This window comes from Boleophthalmus pectinirostris, unplaced genomic scaffold, assembly GCF_026225935.1.
Source record: "Boleophthalmus pectinirostris isolate CB_2022bp ecotype Guang Dong unplaced genomic scaffold, ASM2622593v1 HiC_scaffold_6, whole genome shotgun sequence".
Lineage (NCBI taxonomy): Eukaryota > Metazoa > Chordata > Actinopteri > Gobiiformes > Gobiidae > Boleophthalmus > Boleophthalmus pectinirostris.
The window spans coordinates 29,085,999-29,104,240 of NW_026571447.1; the positions used below are offsets into that span (position 1 = coordinate 29,085,999).

An 18,242-nucleotide genomic window follows, 5' to 3' on the forward strand; every position below is an offset into this window, starting at 1 on the left:
TGTCTTATATTAATACTTTGCAGTGACATCACACTGGGGATGTTCAACATGTACTGTATGTGTATTGGCGGAATGTTCAGCAGTTACCATGGAGACACATTGCACACATTAGCAAACACTGACAAAAAAGTTTTAAGGTAAACTGAAGATACTCAAGATACTTTATTGATCCCAAGGGAAATGCAAGTTTTGCTGCTGCTGCAGCATTTACACTTTTGTGTCTCAGTCAAAGTTCTCAGTGCAGTTTAACAGGAGGGACACAGGGTCGGGTCGAGTCAGCAGATCCTGTGGCTCCTTCAGCATCAAAGCAGAGTCCAGGAGGGAACCAGGTGAACACAACAGGAAAAGTCTCATTCTTACTCCACTCTGGTGTTTTTCGGTTGGTGACAAAATGGTTCGTTCCTTCAAAGTGTTTCTTCTGGAAGATCTTCTGCCACATTTGCTGCCACATATTGTGTAAAAAGTCTGTAGCATCTCAAATGGCCATAGCTGGCTCTTGAGCAAGCCTCTTACATTGGAGAAACAAACAGCTCATATCACTAAATCCAGTCTAGACTTACACCTCACACTATACAAGGGACATGGGCCAGAGGAGGTTTGTGTCATATACTGTAAAACAAATACATACATATACACGGTCTATGGTACCTGTGTGAAAGGCTGTGGACATGTTTATGACGCCGTTGTCTTTTCATACACGCACGTTTAAACTCCCAAAACATCATAGAAGTAAGTAAGCAAACCGTTGGCAGTGTTAACTTTAGCACTGCTTTGTTAATAGTTTGAGGCTTTGTTCACAACTCTTTTCTGGCGCTCGTGTGTGGTGATTTGTTCAGAATACGTGTCAGAGACGCATTACGGCCCACGTCACCTCCATACTCGCTGTTCTCACCCATAAAACCCAGCTTCAGCAGCGCTCGGACCTGCAGCCAGGACAAATATCAAACATGTCTGATCCCTGTGGCCACACGATCAGCTGTCGTGTATTCACCGTGAGTAGGTAATCGCAGCCCTAAACCCTACACACTGCCTGATGCACAGAGGAGCCAAAATTCTGCAACAAAAATCTAGTCAAAATCGGCCTAAAAGCCAAGTTTCTTGCCAGCTAGTTTGTGACTGTAATGTTATTTGAGAGAGACTTGTTAAACATCACAAATCAGCTCACCTGTTGTAGTTCCAACTCAGTTCAGTCAGTTCTTTCTGGTCAGACTGTGTTAAAGCAAAGTTCAAATTAAAGTCTAACAAAGCCTCTGACAGAGCAGTGCTGAAAGTTAGCATCACACGCTCAGGGATTGTAGATAACATCAGCTGCAAAGTATCAATGATTGACAGGCCTATTTTCACATCACTTAGAGATCAATAATTACACAATGGTTTAAGATACTTAGCCATATGCTGTTTGATTTACTCTTTTTTTCACTCTTTTATGTTGTATCGACCATCCAACACAAGGTCGCTCACAGCTTTGCTTTTCTAGTTAGAGATGGTACTGTAAGAATCATTTGTTTCATTTGAAAAGATGATCTTGAAAGCCATGTCAAGGAAAAATGTAACTTCACTTTCTTTTTATACAGGCTACATGATGAATGATACATAAAACATTTTGCTGTTTTAGTTCTTGTTTATGCCGTCTATACATGTCCTGTGCTAATCCTGTTTTAGATAAGTTTGTGTCCTAGTTTAGACCTGGTTTAGTTCTGGTTTACTGCTGTTTATATCCCAGTTTAGTCCTGCATGGTTAAAATTCAGCTTTAGGATACATTCACACTGTGACTAGACTTGGACTGAACCTGGACAAGACTAGGACTAAACCAAGACTAGAGCAGGACCAAACGAAGTCTACATCAGGACCAAACTGGGATCAAGCCAGAGCCAAATTATGTCGTCCTGTTGGCCTTTAAATTTTGCTTAAACATACTGAACTATCTGTGGCTTTCAGAATAATAAAAAATAAGGACTGTTGCCATAGCAAATAATGATTTAAAATAAAATATCACAGGTTTTGAATGGGAAAAATCCTTAAAATGTTGCATATAACAGGAAGCTGAAACCCATGAACAGCCCATATACACTCGTAATACTGACTGTAGGTTTTTCTGTCTCAGGTGAGGACTGGGTGGACACTGTGGTGGAGGCTGGTGGTGTCCTGTGTAGCCGTAAAGGGGTGAACCTCCCTGGGTGTAACCTGATCGGGCTGAAGGCGGTGAGCAAGCGTGACGAGGCAGATCTGCGTTTTGGCGTCTCCCAGGGCATCGATATCGTATTCGCCAGCTTCATCCGCTCTGCACAGGACGTCAGAGATGTACGCAAAGCTCTGGGTCCTTATGGGCAGGGCATCAAAGTTATCAGTAAAGTGGAGAGCCGCCAAGGAGTCCAGAAGTAAGTCCAGATAAAAAAAACATTGAGAGGATAGGTCTGTCACGATTATTTCTATAGCAACTTTTCATTCGATATATGAACCCTGGAGAAATATTTTTGGTATTTAGCACATGTACCTTTTCTTTGCACTAACTGGAAACATGCTCTTTTTTAAACATTTGAGGCTGTATTAATAAATATTAGGAATGTAACAATAACCGAAATATCGTGATATCGCACCATCGAAAGTCTCACAATAATATAGTGAGCTGTCACAATATATCGAATTGCAAGTACCTTTGCTTGAATGCAGTGGTTTATAGTACACTACATATCCCATGATTCATTTCAGCACAGACAACATGAAGAAATATGTTTTTTTTTACCTGAATACATGCATCATGAATTTCAGACTTCCGGTCATTGTGCAATGCATAATAGGAAGGATTTTCTGAAAAAGTAAGCATCAAACTGCCATGTTTGTTTTCCCAGTGGGATACATCTATTGACAAAGCCAGTCTTTTCAAGTCTTTTGAACCATATCGCTTTTGTTTCTGGTTCTGATATTGTCTTATTTTAGTTTTGGGATGAGACATGGTAATTGTGTGGTTGTTGGATGTCCTAACTGCAAACTCAGGATGATTTCGTAGGCAGCCAAAGGTTTCCTTTTTCATCCTTTCTGTGTATCAATACTTCCCATCGCTTTCGCCTTTCACTATTTTTCGATTCCGTTGGGAAGGAAAATAGTTTGAACGGAGGTTTGCAGTCACACGGATCTGATTCCCTTTGGCATTTATGGAGTTTGCAAACTTTCCAAAGCCCATTTCTCGAAACCGTTTTCTGGTGTTAGGACATCCAACAACCACACAATTACAATGTCCGAATCCCATAACTAAAATATGACAATATCAGAACCAGAAACAAAAGTGATATGGTTCAAAGACTAGAAAGGACTGGCTTTGTCAGTATATGTCCTATTATGCATTGCACAATGACCGGAAGTCCGAAATTCATGATGCATGTATTCAAGTAAAAAAATAATAATTTCTTCATGTATATCGTAATAACATCTATGACACACTGACTTAATTGTGCTATTTATTTTTGAAGGTCCTACATATAATACACTTTTTTCTGATCTGTTATAATGTTTTCTCATCAAAAACATACCTGGAGTTTTGTTTTGTTTCATTCATACATGTTTGACTTGCAAACCCTGCGTATTTAGGCTGAGTTCTTCTCTCAGATATAAAACACTCTGTTCCCCTTTGTGATGTCATGTGGTAATACAGGAAGTTCTCCACTGTGTTTTTAAACTCTATATACCTCCGCTAGAGTCATTTGGATGATTTCAGCAATTGCCAACAACTCTTGGTGTGTTTTTGATGAGGTATCAGCATTCTAACTTGGCTTAAAGCTCACAAAAATTATTTTAGTGTAATATTGAACCTTTAATGATACTACATGGGTTATTGTTTCAGAGGAATACATTTGTTGATTGATTATTTTCATATATACACTTTACAAAAAGTCATCTTCACAAAAAATTACTAAAAATTAAAACACTGGAGAGGGTATGGCACACTGTGGAACATTCTGTGCAAAACCATAACACAATGCACCTATAAATAGGCGCTCATAATAATGATAAGAATATCGCACAAACATTATTCAGTTAGTACATTGTATCTTGTACAGTGGCCCTCAGGGTTCACGACTACCAAATGAAAAGCAAAACAAATTAACTGCACCAAAACCAAATAATAATAATCATAATAATAATAACGTGAATAAATGGGTGGAAAAGTGAATCAAATACTGTCAAAGTGCAGCGGAACATACCGTACACAACAAATTACTGTGAACAGAAAACACAACGGAAAGTCTGCAACAGAATAAATGTATGTATGTTATTAAATGCAATATCTTTATTATCATACAGTATGACAGTATTAATTAACCATCCACTCTTAACAAACGCATTATCCATGAGCGTTTTGCATTGAATCATGATGTAGCCTGTGTTTCCCACCGGCTCTCGTGAGAAGACTTATTCTGGGGGCTGAGAGAATGCAATGTGATAATGAGCATCTAACAGTTTTATATTGGTCTGTGCTTCTGGCGACACTGCCCCTGTCGACACTGCTCCTGTCGACACGCAGCAGCAGATTGGCACCTGTCACCTCACAGTTTAAACCGCAGTAATGTGCAGTCTGGGGACACTCAGCACAGGAGGGTAGAGTGGGCAAAAATTATAGTAATATGCCAACATGCTCATTTACCCCAAGGTGAGTAGTGTAGGAATGAATTGTACTCAAGTAAGAGTATCGTTACTTTAGATTATTACTTCACATTACTCAAGTAGAAATGCAGTAATCATTCAATAAATTACTCAAGTAACAGTGAAAAAATATTTTGGGAAACTACTACTACTAAAGCAAGAGTGTGTTTTATTTTGTGTAAATAGGTTTGGGTCATAATATTAGAACAATACTGCCTCTGTAGCGCTGGTTTATATTTGTTGTTTTCTTACCATTGCTGGTATGTGCTGTCCGTTGCATTACTTGTATTTGTTGTTTCTTACCATTGTCTGTATCCTTAACTTTACCATTGTTGGTGCACTTATGTTATACTACCAAGCTATAACAGTGACTCTTTGTCTGCACTTGTAAATAGTTTATATAGTTTAATTCAAAATGTCTGAAAAATGCAAAAGAAGCTCATTGCGTTAGATTATGAAGAGTAGGGGTGGGATTAAATAAGTTTTCTTCTTCCCACTCCCTTTTGGGCAAAATAATAATAATAATAGTAAATTTTTTGTTGTTATTTTTATTTCTTTTATGATTTCACTTATGTTATATGTTCCATTGTATATAAATGTAAATCTTTACTTGCCCAAAATAAATGCATACATAAAAATAAAAAATAAAAAAAAAGTTTTATTGCCATAATATGGAATGTTCCAGGCAAAGCAGTAAGTGCCCTCTCTCTAGAAACAGCGTACTTTTAAGTAATATTAAAGGTTGTATATTACGCAAAATGGATTCTTGTGAGCTTTATGTCATGTTATAATGTGGTTACCTCCTCAAAAACATACCCAGAGTTATGTTTTGTTTCATTCACATGTTTGAGTACACAAGGTGAAATAGAGTGGTTTCCATTTTGATTTGAGAGAAGAACTCAGGTTTTGTGTGAATGAGACAAAAGATAACTAGAGGTATGTTTTTGTAGAGGAAACAACATTATAGTAAAGATCACAAAATAGTGGCCCTTTAACACAACTAAAATCTTTCCATCTCTGAAACGCAATGAATTATGGCTTTGACTATAACTACCTGACACCATTTGTACAGATTTCCTGGACACTTTTAACGGTGGCCTAATTGAAATGGGATTTTAAATGGCTTCATGAATATTGCATTTTACATGATTATCTGGCACTGAAGAGACATTATTTATGCTCTGCTGCACCGCCGGAGTCCAGGAGACTGCCGAGTCTGTTATACTGAACATTTGTACAGTTTAGTAATTGTATTTAGCAGAATTTGAGTAAACACAATAATTCATCATTCTAGAAAGTGTCTGTTGATGCATTGCAGCTGAGATCGTCAACATTCCCTGGGGGTGTGATGCTAACTGTAGGCACTGCTCTGCCTGAGGCTTTATTAAACTTAAGTCTGTGCTTTATTTTAATGACCAAAAAGAACTGACCTATTTGGACCTACAACAGATGAGCTCATTTGTGTTATTTCATCATCATCATTTGTCACTCTCTCCTTTTCATTGAAATTCAAACTCCTAAACTGAACCACAAACGCTCACATTGATCACAGACTCCTAAAATGTGTTGTTTAAATCCATTGTGTATTTTTCTTGAGTTTTTCTCATGATCAGTCATCATCAGTCTCATGATACGATATTGTCACGGTATGAACTTCTCGGTACGATATTTATTGCGATATCATGGGAAAGGTCACGATATGGAGGGGAGGCTCACGATTAGGGATGTAACAATATCCAAATCTGTCTGTACAAGATTTTCTCAATATATATCTCATGGTACGATATTTATTGCGATATTTTGTGGAGGCTGTTAACAAAACTGTTGATATGCTACTTTTAATCCAAAGAAAGAAAACTTCAAAGTGCTTAGAACCGTTATTTCTTCATGTAATCAACACTGAAATGGAGCAAAGGATCATGGTCTATGTAGTTCCCTCTGTCTATTACTGCACCTTAACTTTTTATTTAAGCAAAGAGACTTGTAATTCGATATATTGTGATGATTGATATTATTGTGAGAACTTTGGCGATACAATATCACAATATTTTGTTTATTGTTACATCCCTAGTATTTGCTAATGTCCACATTGTGTCACCATTGTAACTCCTAAATATTGCACCAATAGAGATACATGTAGATCACCCCCAGCATGATGCCACTGCAAAGTATCAGTATTAATTAAAATGACTTGAATTAATCTGTATTTCGCACTGACCTAAATCAACTAACATGACTGTCATTTCTATTTTAAAGCTGCATCTGTTTTTTTGTTGTTGTTTTTTTGCCTAGAAGCGTTTCTTTTTTACATATTTGTACTGGCCAAAAATTCAAACACCGTGAAACCTAATTACTTTATCAGCCAAGAGAGAATTACTGACTAATCATGTTTACTTCTTTAGTATAGTTGTTGTTTACTTCAGTGGGAGGCAGGTAATTACTAAAAAAAAAACAAGATCAATATTGAAATCACACTGAAATACATTGAAAAAAAAAAGAAGTCATAGACGCAAATTTAGTGTAGTTATAATCCCATTTATTTATTTTAATTATTTATTTATTTGTTTATTTATACATATCAAAATGATTGCTTTAACTGTGATTTAATCAATTTAACCATTTAGATTTCTCATGTATTGCGGTGTAGTTCAGTGCGCAGCTGTCACACCTTTGCTATGTATTTTCCGGAGCTTGGTTTTCCTGATCCCTCTGATCTGTGTCAGTTTTGAGGAGATCCTGAAGGAGAGTGACGGGGTAATGGTTGCTAGGGGAGACTTGGGGATTGAGATTCCGGCGGAGAAGGTCTTCATCGCTCAGAAGATGATGATTGGACGCTGCAATTCGGCCGGAAAACCCGTCATATGTGCTACGCAGGTCAGAGGAAAAACAAGCACTGGACTGACTAAGGCTGTGTTCACACTTACATAATAACCACGTCAAAAATGTGACTAAACTGGGACTAAACTGGAACTAAATCTGGACTGGAACAGGGCTGAACCAGAACTAGATCATTTTGACAAACTGGGCTAAAAGGACAAAAAACAACAACAATAAAAAAAGCACAAAAGTGAACATACCCTTAACAACAGCATATGCAGGCAAATTCCAATTGACAATAATTTCATTTTACACAATATGCCATAAATTGGGTAAAAACTGTGTTAATTCATAAATAAACAGGACTTAGAGGTGTTAGGAGATGTTAATGCTTTGCCTTGAATGTTCCACAGTATGGCATTAAACAACTGTCTTGCATATATTAAACTGCAGATGTTATATTGCCCCAAAACCTTGAAAAAACAAACATTCTTATTGTGAAATATGCTTAAATGCCTTTAAACATCAAAGCAGGTGATGAACTACCCAGTAGAAAGGTTACACAATGCACCTTTAACCAGGACTAAAACAGGAACTAAACTAGGTTTATATCAAGACTAAACTGGGTTCAAACCAGGACCAAACTTAGACGAATATAGAAAAAAATTTAAATATGCTCAACTAAATATGCAAAATATGATTGAAGGGGGAGGACTAAACCAGGATCAAACCAGGACCAGACCATGACAAGTGTGAACTCAACCCAGAACTAAACCTGGACTAGACCAAGTCTAAACCAGGACCAAACTAAGTCTACATCAGGACTACACTGGGCTCAAACCAGGACCAAACCAAGTGTGAAAGCAGCCTCTTAAATCATGTAATCTAAAATATACTGAGTCATTTTGTCATTTGGGCTCATAAAAGGAAACCCACAGAACCCATATAACTGTCTAATTTGTATTGTCTTCAAAACATCCTCATGTTTATTGTCTCTCATCCATTTCACATTTCAGACGTGTCTGAGACTGTCTCAGTGCGGCCCATTACTCCTAAATGTCACTCACCACAACACTTTGTCTGAAGAATGAAACCACAATAGAAAGCACTTTATCCTCCATTGCTTACAGTATTGACTTTCAGTATTGACTTTTGTAAACAATGCCATAGTGCTATATGACTAGTGTATTTGTTATATGTGTTTGTAAGAAATTTGAGAGACTATCAGCAGAACTCACAACAGAACTTTTTACATCTTATAACAGGAACTTAAAAAATTGACAAATTAATATTGTAACATTGTACCATCCACACTTGGTAAAAAAAACATTAATAAAGATCCAATACACCACAGATTTTCTTACTTTGCTTGAAATATTCTTTCTACAGCATGGCATTAAACTTACAGTACTTTTCCCCTTGGAGACTAGCATGTATCGCTGCCAGGTTTAGGTACAGGTCAGATTCGTGAGTCCAGTGAATCTGCCCACGGTAAGAATGTGTGAATTGAAAGGGATTTTTGTGCTATAAAAATACAGGTACTGTAACTGAATAAATGCTAAATAGTTTAAGTTTAATGCCATACTGTGGTATCCAGGCTGGTGCTACCTATTTCCTCCACTCAGTTTCATTTTTCTCCAGCGACTAGGTCAGGACTCTAGAACCCCGAAAGTTGTACACCGCGCATCGGCCAATCAGCAAAGAGCTGTGAAGCCATGACATCAAACTCAAGCACCTGTCTGGGTCCCTTTTTCTGTGTTGGCAACAATTCCCAGAACAAAGAGAATGTTTGGTGAATTTTACATATGTCTACGCCAAATAGCGCCGATTGGTTAAATAAAAAAGTACCCGCCTACCATCGAGCGAACGAATCCTAATGTTGCGAGGTCAGATATTTTCCACAAAGTGAACCAGCAGATGAATCAGGCTAATACTGCGGAACATTCTAGGTAAATCAAAATGATCTCATTGGAGACAAGCAGGTTGTGTCCTCCAGAAAAGTTACACATAGTACATCTTTAATTTGGGGGTTAAAATGATTCTGCTGGAGGTCTCTATCAGCTTGTTAACATGAATATTAAAATGCATCTACTTAAATGAAGACATATGTTTATTTCAAATGTTCTAGTTTTGCAAGAAAAGAAACCGAAAGACCAGTGCTCTTATTGGGCTTTCCCAATGTAAACAGAATCACTCATTTGTGTGTGTGCATGCGTATGTCTGTGTGTGTGTGTGGCGTTAGATGTTGGAGAGTATGGTGGCCCACCCACGGCCCACCCGAGCCGAGGGCAGTGATGTAGCCAACGCGGTGCTGGATGGAGCCGACTGTGTCATGTTGTCTGGGGAAACGGCCAAAGGACACTTCCCAGTGGAGGCGGTGGCCATGATGCACTCGGTATGTTTGATTTAATTTAATTTGATTTGATTTATTGCATTTAATTTTCAAACTGGAAAATATTAAAAGTGTAATCACAGTTTATCAGGCTTGACTACTAACTAAATTTGTGTGGATATAGATGCTAGAATAACCTCCGCTAACTCCAGAGTTACCATATTTTTTGGACTATAAGGCGCACTTAAAGTCCTTTAATTTTCTCAAGCGGGCCTTATAATCCGGTGCACCTTATGTATTAATTCTGGTTGTGCTTACTGACCTCGAACCCATTTTATGTGGTACACACCTCTTAAAAATCTGTCAAAATGTTTAATACGACTTTGATAAGCTACAAGGCCGCACTGCTTGATGGATTGTCGGTGCATTACGGCTACTGTAGTCAGGACCCTTGCGGAGTAAAGGGTGAAATATAATTCTGCATTGACTTGCACACTGCCTTGTCACAGAAAGAACACACATATTCCACTGAGTTGTGTCCTTTAGTCTGACAGAAGCTGAATTGCATCAGTGTACAAGGAGCGAGTTGTTTTTTCAACACTTAGAGTTTATGCAAATTATCCATGTAGTTTTAAATTTTGTTTCTGTAAAACATAAACAAATGTTTGCAAAGCTGCATTAAACACATTACTCAATGTATATTTCAGTCCTCCTCGTAGGAAATAAAAAAACAAACTTAAATGACCCACCCACATTCACATTCATAATACACATTCACCAATACAGAGAGGCAACGCCGGGCGAATTATGCCACGATCTGCCAATGGATCGTAGTTGCTTGGGCTAAGAAATCAGTCTCAAGTGCGGTCCGTTTGTTTCACTTAATGCGCCTTATAATCCAGTGTGCCTTATGTATGAAAATAGACGAGAGAATTCAACATTATTGATATTGCTATAATCCGGTGTGCCTTATAGCCCAAAAATAGGGTATATGTATGTTTCAGCCACTATTCCAGCTCAATGCGACAAGACTGGTCCATTTGCAGGCTTCTTAAAAAAAATTAAATCAAGTGCAAGTTTATTTTGAAGCCCTACTTTATTATTATAATTTTTTTACTGATATTGGCCTCTTGCCCCACACACACTCAACCTGGAAATACAAATAGAGACAGTTTTCCCTATTGAAAAGATTGTACATTCATGGAAAATATCTAAAAGGTGAATTAAAAAAGTGACAAGACTGTGGAACTCACTATATTACAACAAAGATCAATATTAATTCTAACTGCCTCATTGGTATTAAATATTGCTGGTCTACTCGAATGAATGTCAGTATGTCAAAACAGTAATAAATAGGGGAAAATAGGGAAAAATGAAACTTAAAAACAAAACAAAACAAAACAGTTCTGACCTCCCTCTCTAGCTCATTATGCGTGTCAGCATGTGTAGACTTCTGTATAGTGTGTGTGTTTATGTGTGTGTTAAAGTGTGTGACTCTGGTGCCTCTCAGATCTGCAGGGAGGCGGAGGCAGCCATCTACCACCAGCAGCTGTTTGAGGAGCTGCGACGTCTCACCCCCCTGTCGTCTGACCCCACCGAGGTCACTGCCATCGGGGCCGTCGAGTCCTCCTTCAAGTGCGGAGCTGGGGCCATTATTGTGCTCACCACCACTGGAAGGTACACGCACACAAACATGCACACACACAAAAACAAACACATTCAGAACAGCCATTATTTTCAATTGCTGGGTTCCAGATGATTTCACAAGACCATACTGGACTGTAGTGTTCAACTGAGGAATTATAGTGTAGAAAAATCTTTATTGAAGGTGCTGTGAGAAGAGTTTTCCTGGAGGGGAGTCTGCCACCTGCTTCTTTTATTGCTCATTACTTTACCTGGAGTGGAACAGACGGTGTTAAACTTCTGTCTTGCTTTGGCTCAATTACAGGTGTTTTTATTGCTTAAAATGCCTTAAAGTAAACCAACTGTGCTTGTATCTGCTATGTAGTTTCATCTATGACATCTGTGGATCATTATGCTGTAATATGGACATTTTAAATTGCAATATTCATGTAAAATAAACACGTCAGCTAACTTTTGGCTTAACAACAGTGCCCAATGGGAGCCAAAGTCAGCATAAAGGTTGTCACAACAAAGAGCCATGAAGTTGTGAGCAGCTCTGATGATACCTGCACATCACACCAGCCAGTAGGGCAAGGTATCATTGCTGATACGATACATACCTCGATACATAGGCCACGATACATATCTCAATACAGTGCACTTTTCGATTTCGATATATTTCAAAATGATTCGATACGGTTAAATAAAAAATAAAGACTGTTACTAAAAGTTATTTTAAATCACTTCTTGTGCAAAGTTAATATGAAAAACATCGATTTTAATCATCAAAACAGGGTAAATGTCAAATGTGTTGCATAAACAAGTTTCCATCCTCTAAACAAGCAACAAAACTGTAGTGCTGTAACAAAATAATTCAGTAAAATGTACCAAAAACTACTCTTGGCGATATAAACTGTAAAAACTACTCTTGGCAGCCCACGATATTGATACTGTATCATGACTTTAAACAATACGATATATCGATATTTCAATATTTTTGCACACCCCTACTAGCAAGTAGCAGATTTTTTTCATTTGTACCAAAATGAATACATGATGCTGCTGAATCCTACGTGCATCACTAATTAGGAAAACAAAATTAGAGAAAGAAGTGTATATGTGGGCGTATTCTATAGTATATGTTTTTTGTGTATATATGTGTGTGTATGTATGTTTTCTGTATATGCCCATCAATAAGGAGTTTCAGGGTGGGAAGTGTGGGGTTTAAAAGGGAGAAAAATGCAATGCCAACTGGAACATGTATAACTGCAAATGATAACACTAGAACAAAAATGTAACCACAAAAAATTTGAAAAAGAAGTAAGTCCAGAACAATGGGCGTACGCCGGTGGTGGTGAAAACAGCTGATCGGCAAAATGGCGTCTTGAAAATAAGTGATTAAAGATTCACTTCAAATACAACTTTGAGAAGATAAACAGTGAGAGGAATCAAAAAGCTCTGAAAAGTTGATTTTTAAAGAATAAGTCTGATTTAAAATCATATTTTTCCACTTGCCCTTGTGATGTTACTTGCTTGTCTCCATGGAGATATATATGTTTAATGCTGCACGATGGAAAATTCTAGGATTAGGTAAAACATCGTCTTCATGGAAACAAGCATCAGTAATGTTACATAAATTAATTAATTAAATTGTAGAAATAGAGATAAATATTTAAACAGTGGACATTTTCACTAGAAAACTATCAGCTTCAACTTACACTATTTACCCCACCTAAATGTGTTTCAAATGTTCCTTATTGGTGTATTTTAGCTTCATGTTTCCCCTTGTCCTTTGTCCTGTCCTTCTGTTAGTTTATTTTTGTTTTGTTTTGAGTTTGAACTATTTTAGAATTTTCTGTTTGTCATCACTATGCTATTTTGTTGATTAAATTATTATTATGGGGCAGTTTTGCATTTTGGGTCATATTTCAATCACCTCCATGTGACAGGAAATTCTGTACAATCAACACAGGATCAGGATATTGGTTTCTGTACACCGTCTGAGAGGATAAAATCAGTCAAAAACTGAAACTGAAAATGTCGTATTTGATTGCACTTAGACAGATACTGTGATTAAGGTTAGAAAAAACTAAACTAATTCAAAAATCTCGTGCATTTCAGAACATGTTAATGGGAACAAATTGTGATTTCAACCCAAATTCTCCAGGATGATTTTCATTTGCTAGTTCCCTCTCCTCCCTCGAGCAGACATGTTGTATTTAATAGAGCAACAGATGTTAGTATTTGGGCCAGGACAAAGCTGCAGATTGGATATTAGCGCCATAGCTCCTCTGCCTCCTCCTGGGACTGTGATGTTTTGTTGTTTTTAGTTTGAACAGCTCACTATGAAACCCCTGGTGTGTGCTATAAAGACTCCACTGAGCACTGCAAACACTGCTACATTTGTGATCCAATTTAGCGTAGCATCTATCTGAGCAAAGTGCTGGCTAAAAAGAACTGTATATTACTATAAAAATCGATAAAGACAATCTGTTCTCTTAATTTCAAGGTGTGCATATTAGAACAAGAGCACACATAATCAATAAAGGGATTACTTGTGAATTACATCCAATGTTAGTGTTTCTATACATTAACCTTACACTAAAGGTGCACCATGTAACTTTTATGGTCTCCATGGACAGTGACCACCCACGCCCTGCTTCTGGAAGTAAATTTCCCATTCATTTTTCTCGTAGAGTTTACAAAAAAATGTAATGTGAAACGTTTGAAAGCTTGCTCAGGGGTAATCAGCTCCGAAGTGACTAATGAACACAAGACCTCTAATTTTCAAATTTTTTATTCAAAATTGGTTATTGAAACTGCTATGTTATTAATACAAAATTTTGCCCAAAAAAATCTGAAAAAAATTGCCCTTTAAATGCTCTTTTTGGACTGTTGAGATCCTTTGCTTTACCTGAAATGTTGCTCACTGTGGCATTATCTAATCCTTGTTTTCCTCAATTATAGGTGTTTTATAGTTGACACTTACGGGCCCATCACGGCCTCTCAGGTTACGCCATGGAGACAGATCATTTCTCGTAATGGATAAACCAGAGGAAACCACGGCTTAAGTAATGAGTAACTTTAAGCAGCACCTTGAGCACTTATGTCTGCGCAGGGAGCACTGAAAGATGCACAGCTTCATTAAACTGTGCACACTACGCAATTACGTTTTACAGTTTGAAGCGTACACATTTTAATAGTGTGTATTTAAAGGTCCCATATTACAGAAAATTGCCTCTTGAGAGCTTTGAGTCATGTTAGAATGTTATTACCTCGTCAAGAACATCGAGTTATGTTTTGTTTCATTCAGCATTCAGGCAGAATATTGTAACCTCATCAAGAAATACCTGGAATTATTTCATTTACAGATGTTTAAGTAACCCTTTATTATTAGTCTGTCTACATCTCCAAAGTTAAAAATGTTCTGCTCCACCTTGTGATGTCATGTAGCGGTAGTTTTCAAGTTAACAGCTCCTTTTACCTTTTGTTTAGTAGAGACAGGTTATTCCAGGGCTGAAATTATCCAAATGATCCTAGTGCGAGAAGATAAATATGCAGGGTTTGTATTGTTGTGATTGGAACAAAACACAACTCCACTTTTTGATGAGGAAACAACATTATCACATAGAACAAAAAATAGCGTAATATGGGTCATTTCATCTAATAGTAAGATTGAACAATGGGCATAGTCATTAACCTGTAATTTATATGCATTAAAATATTAAAATCATCCCTATTTGTAAATCCCGGCACATTTCCTCACGTCTCCTCAAGTGTAAGTCTTATGAAAAAAAAACAACTGTGACACCGATCTTTTGTAAAAACATCTGCACATTCACAAGTAAATTAAAAGATAATCAATAAGCTGGAATTACTTTCTAACAACTTTCTGGCAACACCTCGACCAAAATGAAGACACCAATTTAGTTCTGTAATAGCTGTTGTTTGAGTTACAAGGAGGGAAAAAATCTTTAATGAAAAATAAATTGTTGCTCACTCACTAGAGTTTTGAATTCGGGCTAAAATTTGAACTTTATATTGTAAGTTGTAGATGGACGACAGGTAAATTCTAAACACAGATTTCACAGATGTTGAACCTTATATTACACTTAAGACTAAATGATTCTTCCAATTTAAAATATATGTTTTATGTTACACTTAAATAGCCTAAAAGTTAGTTCTCTTATGTTCTCTGGTAACCATAAAGTACCATAAAGTAGCCAACAGTCAATGGAATAATTAAACATACAGTATATTACATTTAGAATATTAATGTGTTGGTATTTAGCTGTTATATTTACCTTTTATATTCTTGTTTCCAAATCCAGGTCGGCACATCTGTTGTCACGTTACCGCCCTCGCTGTCCCATCATCGCAGTGACCCGAAGCCCTCAGGTAAAAGCCCCTCTCAGTTTCAGTTTTTAATACTATTTTGACAAAACAATTAAAGTGTCAACAAGCCAATTAGCAAGATTTTAATTTGAGACCATAATACATTTGTTGCATTTTCTGTCTATAATCTACCTTCTGGTTCACTCGCCAGAATTGTATAGTGGAGCAGTGATTGAGAAAACCAAAAACAGAAAGACACACATCTAAATGAAAAGATATGCATATTCATTGGCCAACATTTACTGTGTGTTTGGATGAGAATCTTGGCTTGTGAACGCCATTCATTGTGCAGGATTTTGGACCTGTTTTGATTACGTTATATCATCTAAAAATATCAAAAACGACTAAAACACCTCAGTGTACAAACCCCATGACTGCAATTTGAGCTCTGAAATGATCATGAATTTGAGTAAAATGTTTGGGCTCTAAAAGTGCACTGTGTAGTTTTCTTTGGTCAAACATTGGCCAGATGATTATTCCTTTGAGAGTTCCACAGTATAGCATTAAAATTCACCAAATTACAGGTCAGATCTGTGGTGAAATAAGTCTACTCACAGAAAGAACGCATGTTTTTACTGAGCAATGACAGCACCTAACATTAAAGGTCCTAAATTATGCAAAATTGTCCGTTTTAGTCATGTTAGAATGTATTTAACTCATCAAAAACATACCTGGAGTTGTGTTTTGTTTCTTTTATTCATTCATTTTATATTTTCAAGTAATCTTTTATTATCAGTCTGTCTACATCTCCAAGTTAAACATGTGTGAATGAAACAAAACACAACTCCAGGTATGTTTTTGATGAGGAAACAATATTATAACAGGTCAGAAATACAGAAATAGTGCAATATGGGCCCTTTAAATAAATGCTAGAGTACTACCATACTATTTGATATTCTAAGGAAAGCCATGAAATCTTAATGAAGACAAGAAAGGTCTGTACCCTCCACCAGAAAAGTTATCCGGACCATTTTTGATGAGGAAATAACATTTTAAGATGAGGTAAAAATGCCCCAAAATTAAATCTGCAGTCAGTAAGGAGAAGGTTGAAAAAATACCCTGTAATTTAAACCCCAGCGGAGGATATGATGAGTCAGAGTTGTCTGGTGCTCAGTGGATTTCAGTATTTACTCACTGTGTCTTGAGCTGTAAACAAACCGAAGAGGCCTTTTGTCTTCTGAGTGAGTGAGCTGTCTCCAGATGGGCTTCATTCAGTTTTTAGGAGCTTTTTGTTCTGTCCCAGCTGTTGAAGAAATATAACAGTGCTTCTCAAAACTGGAGCTACCTGTAATTAATTCAGTACAGACTTAATCGGCTTAATTATAAAGTTAAGAATATGTTTTCTATCGCTTGCAGGTTGATTTGTTCTTCTGCTTATTATGGAAAGCTGAAGACCAATGAATACACAAACATTATTCAACAAATATCTTTTAGGTTAACAACATTTTAATCAAAATAGGACCAAAGTTACAATGGTCTGTAAAGGAAACAATATGTTATAAACTGGTAACATGATTGGTAGAAAGTTCATTACCTAAAATGACTTAAATTATAGATTTATAGATTTATTCATGACTTGTGTTGGATATTTTTAGGATGTTTCAGGCTCTCATTAAGTTATTTGTTCCTCTGCTTAAAGGTGCACTATGTAACTTTTCTGGTGGAAGGTCTAACAGCTGCTTTTCTCATGGAGAAGGTTATTGTTTTTCATGGGATTTTACACTGTATGGCATTAAACTTATCTATATTTATCTCCATGGAGAAAAGCAGGTGATTTCAAATTATAGATCAAGTCATGATTTGGACCCGAGTCAGACTTTAGTCACTATTTTTAGGACTTGACACTTGACTTGATAAAACAGACAAAGACGTGGGACTCGACTTGGACTTGAAGGTCAGTGACTTGGGACTTGACTCAGACTTGAGCCCTGTGACTTGAGAAGAGTTAGTGCTTAGACTAGTTGACAAATTAAGTGTTATTAAGCACTCTTAAATCTTAATTCTTTCTGTTTTGACCGTAACAATTCACACTCTTGTCAAGCACTTAAAAAGGAAAAATTAACATTTCTACAACTTCACAAGTAGCTCGCGAAGGAATATCTGAATTATACATATTGTAATTACTGGTAATCAAATTTGAGTTATTCAGCACCATTGTAAAGGTGTTATTTTGAACTTTGTGCACTAATAAATGGATAATAATTTTATGTTTTATAGGTATCTAACTGTACACCATCTAAGACTTGCTCTCTTATATCAACTTTTTGTTCTTATATCGAAATTTGTTGCTCTCCAACATTTTTGTTTTGTAAAGTTAGCTCATCAGAGGCAAAAGGTTGGGACCTCTGGTTTAAAGACTTGAAGCTCAAAGCAAATGACTAGGACTTGACTTGGACTTGTGGGCCAGTGACTCGAGATTCAACTTGCGTGTCTTTG

At 36.9% G+C, this 18,242-nt stretch overlaps 1 protein-coding gene across 1 annotated transcript in view; it reads left to right on the top strand.

The window, feature by feature from the left end:
- The window catches only part of pklr (pyruvate kinase L/R), a 45,458-nt gene that overhangs the window by 24,472 nt on the left and 2,744 nt on the right, over nt 1–18,242 (top strand). Inside the window, 5 exon segments of the mRNA XM_055163739.1 lie at nt 2,106–2,379; nt 7,363–7,513; nt 9,699–9,851; nt 11,299–11,465; nt 15,743–15,809. Coding sequence (XP_055019714.1) covers nt 2,106–2,379; nt 7,363–7,513; nt 9,699–9,851; nt 11,299–11,465; nt 15,743–15,809 — 812 coding nt within the window.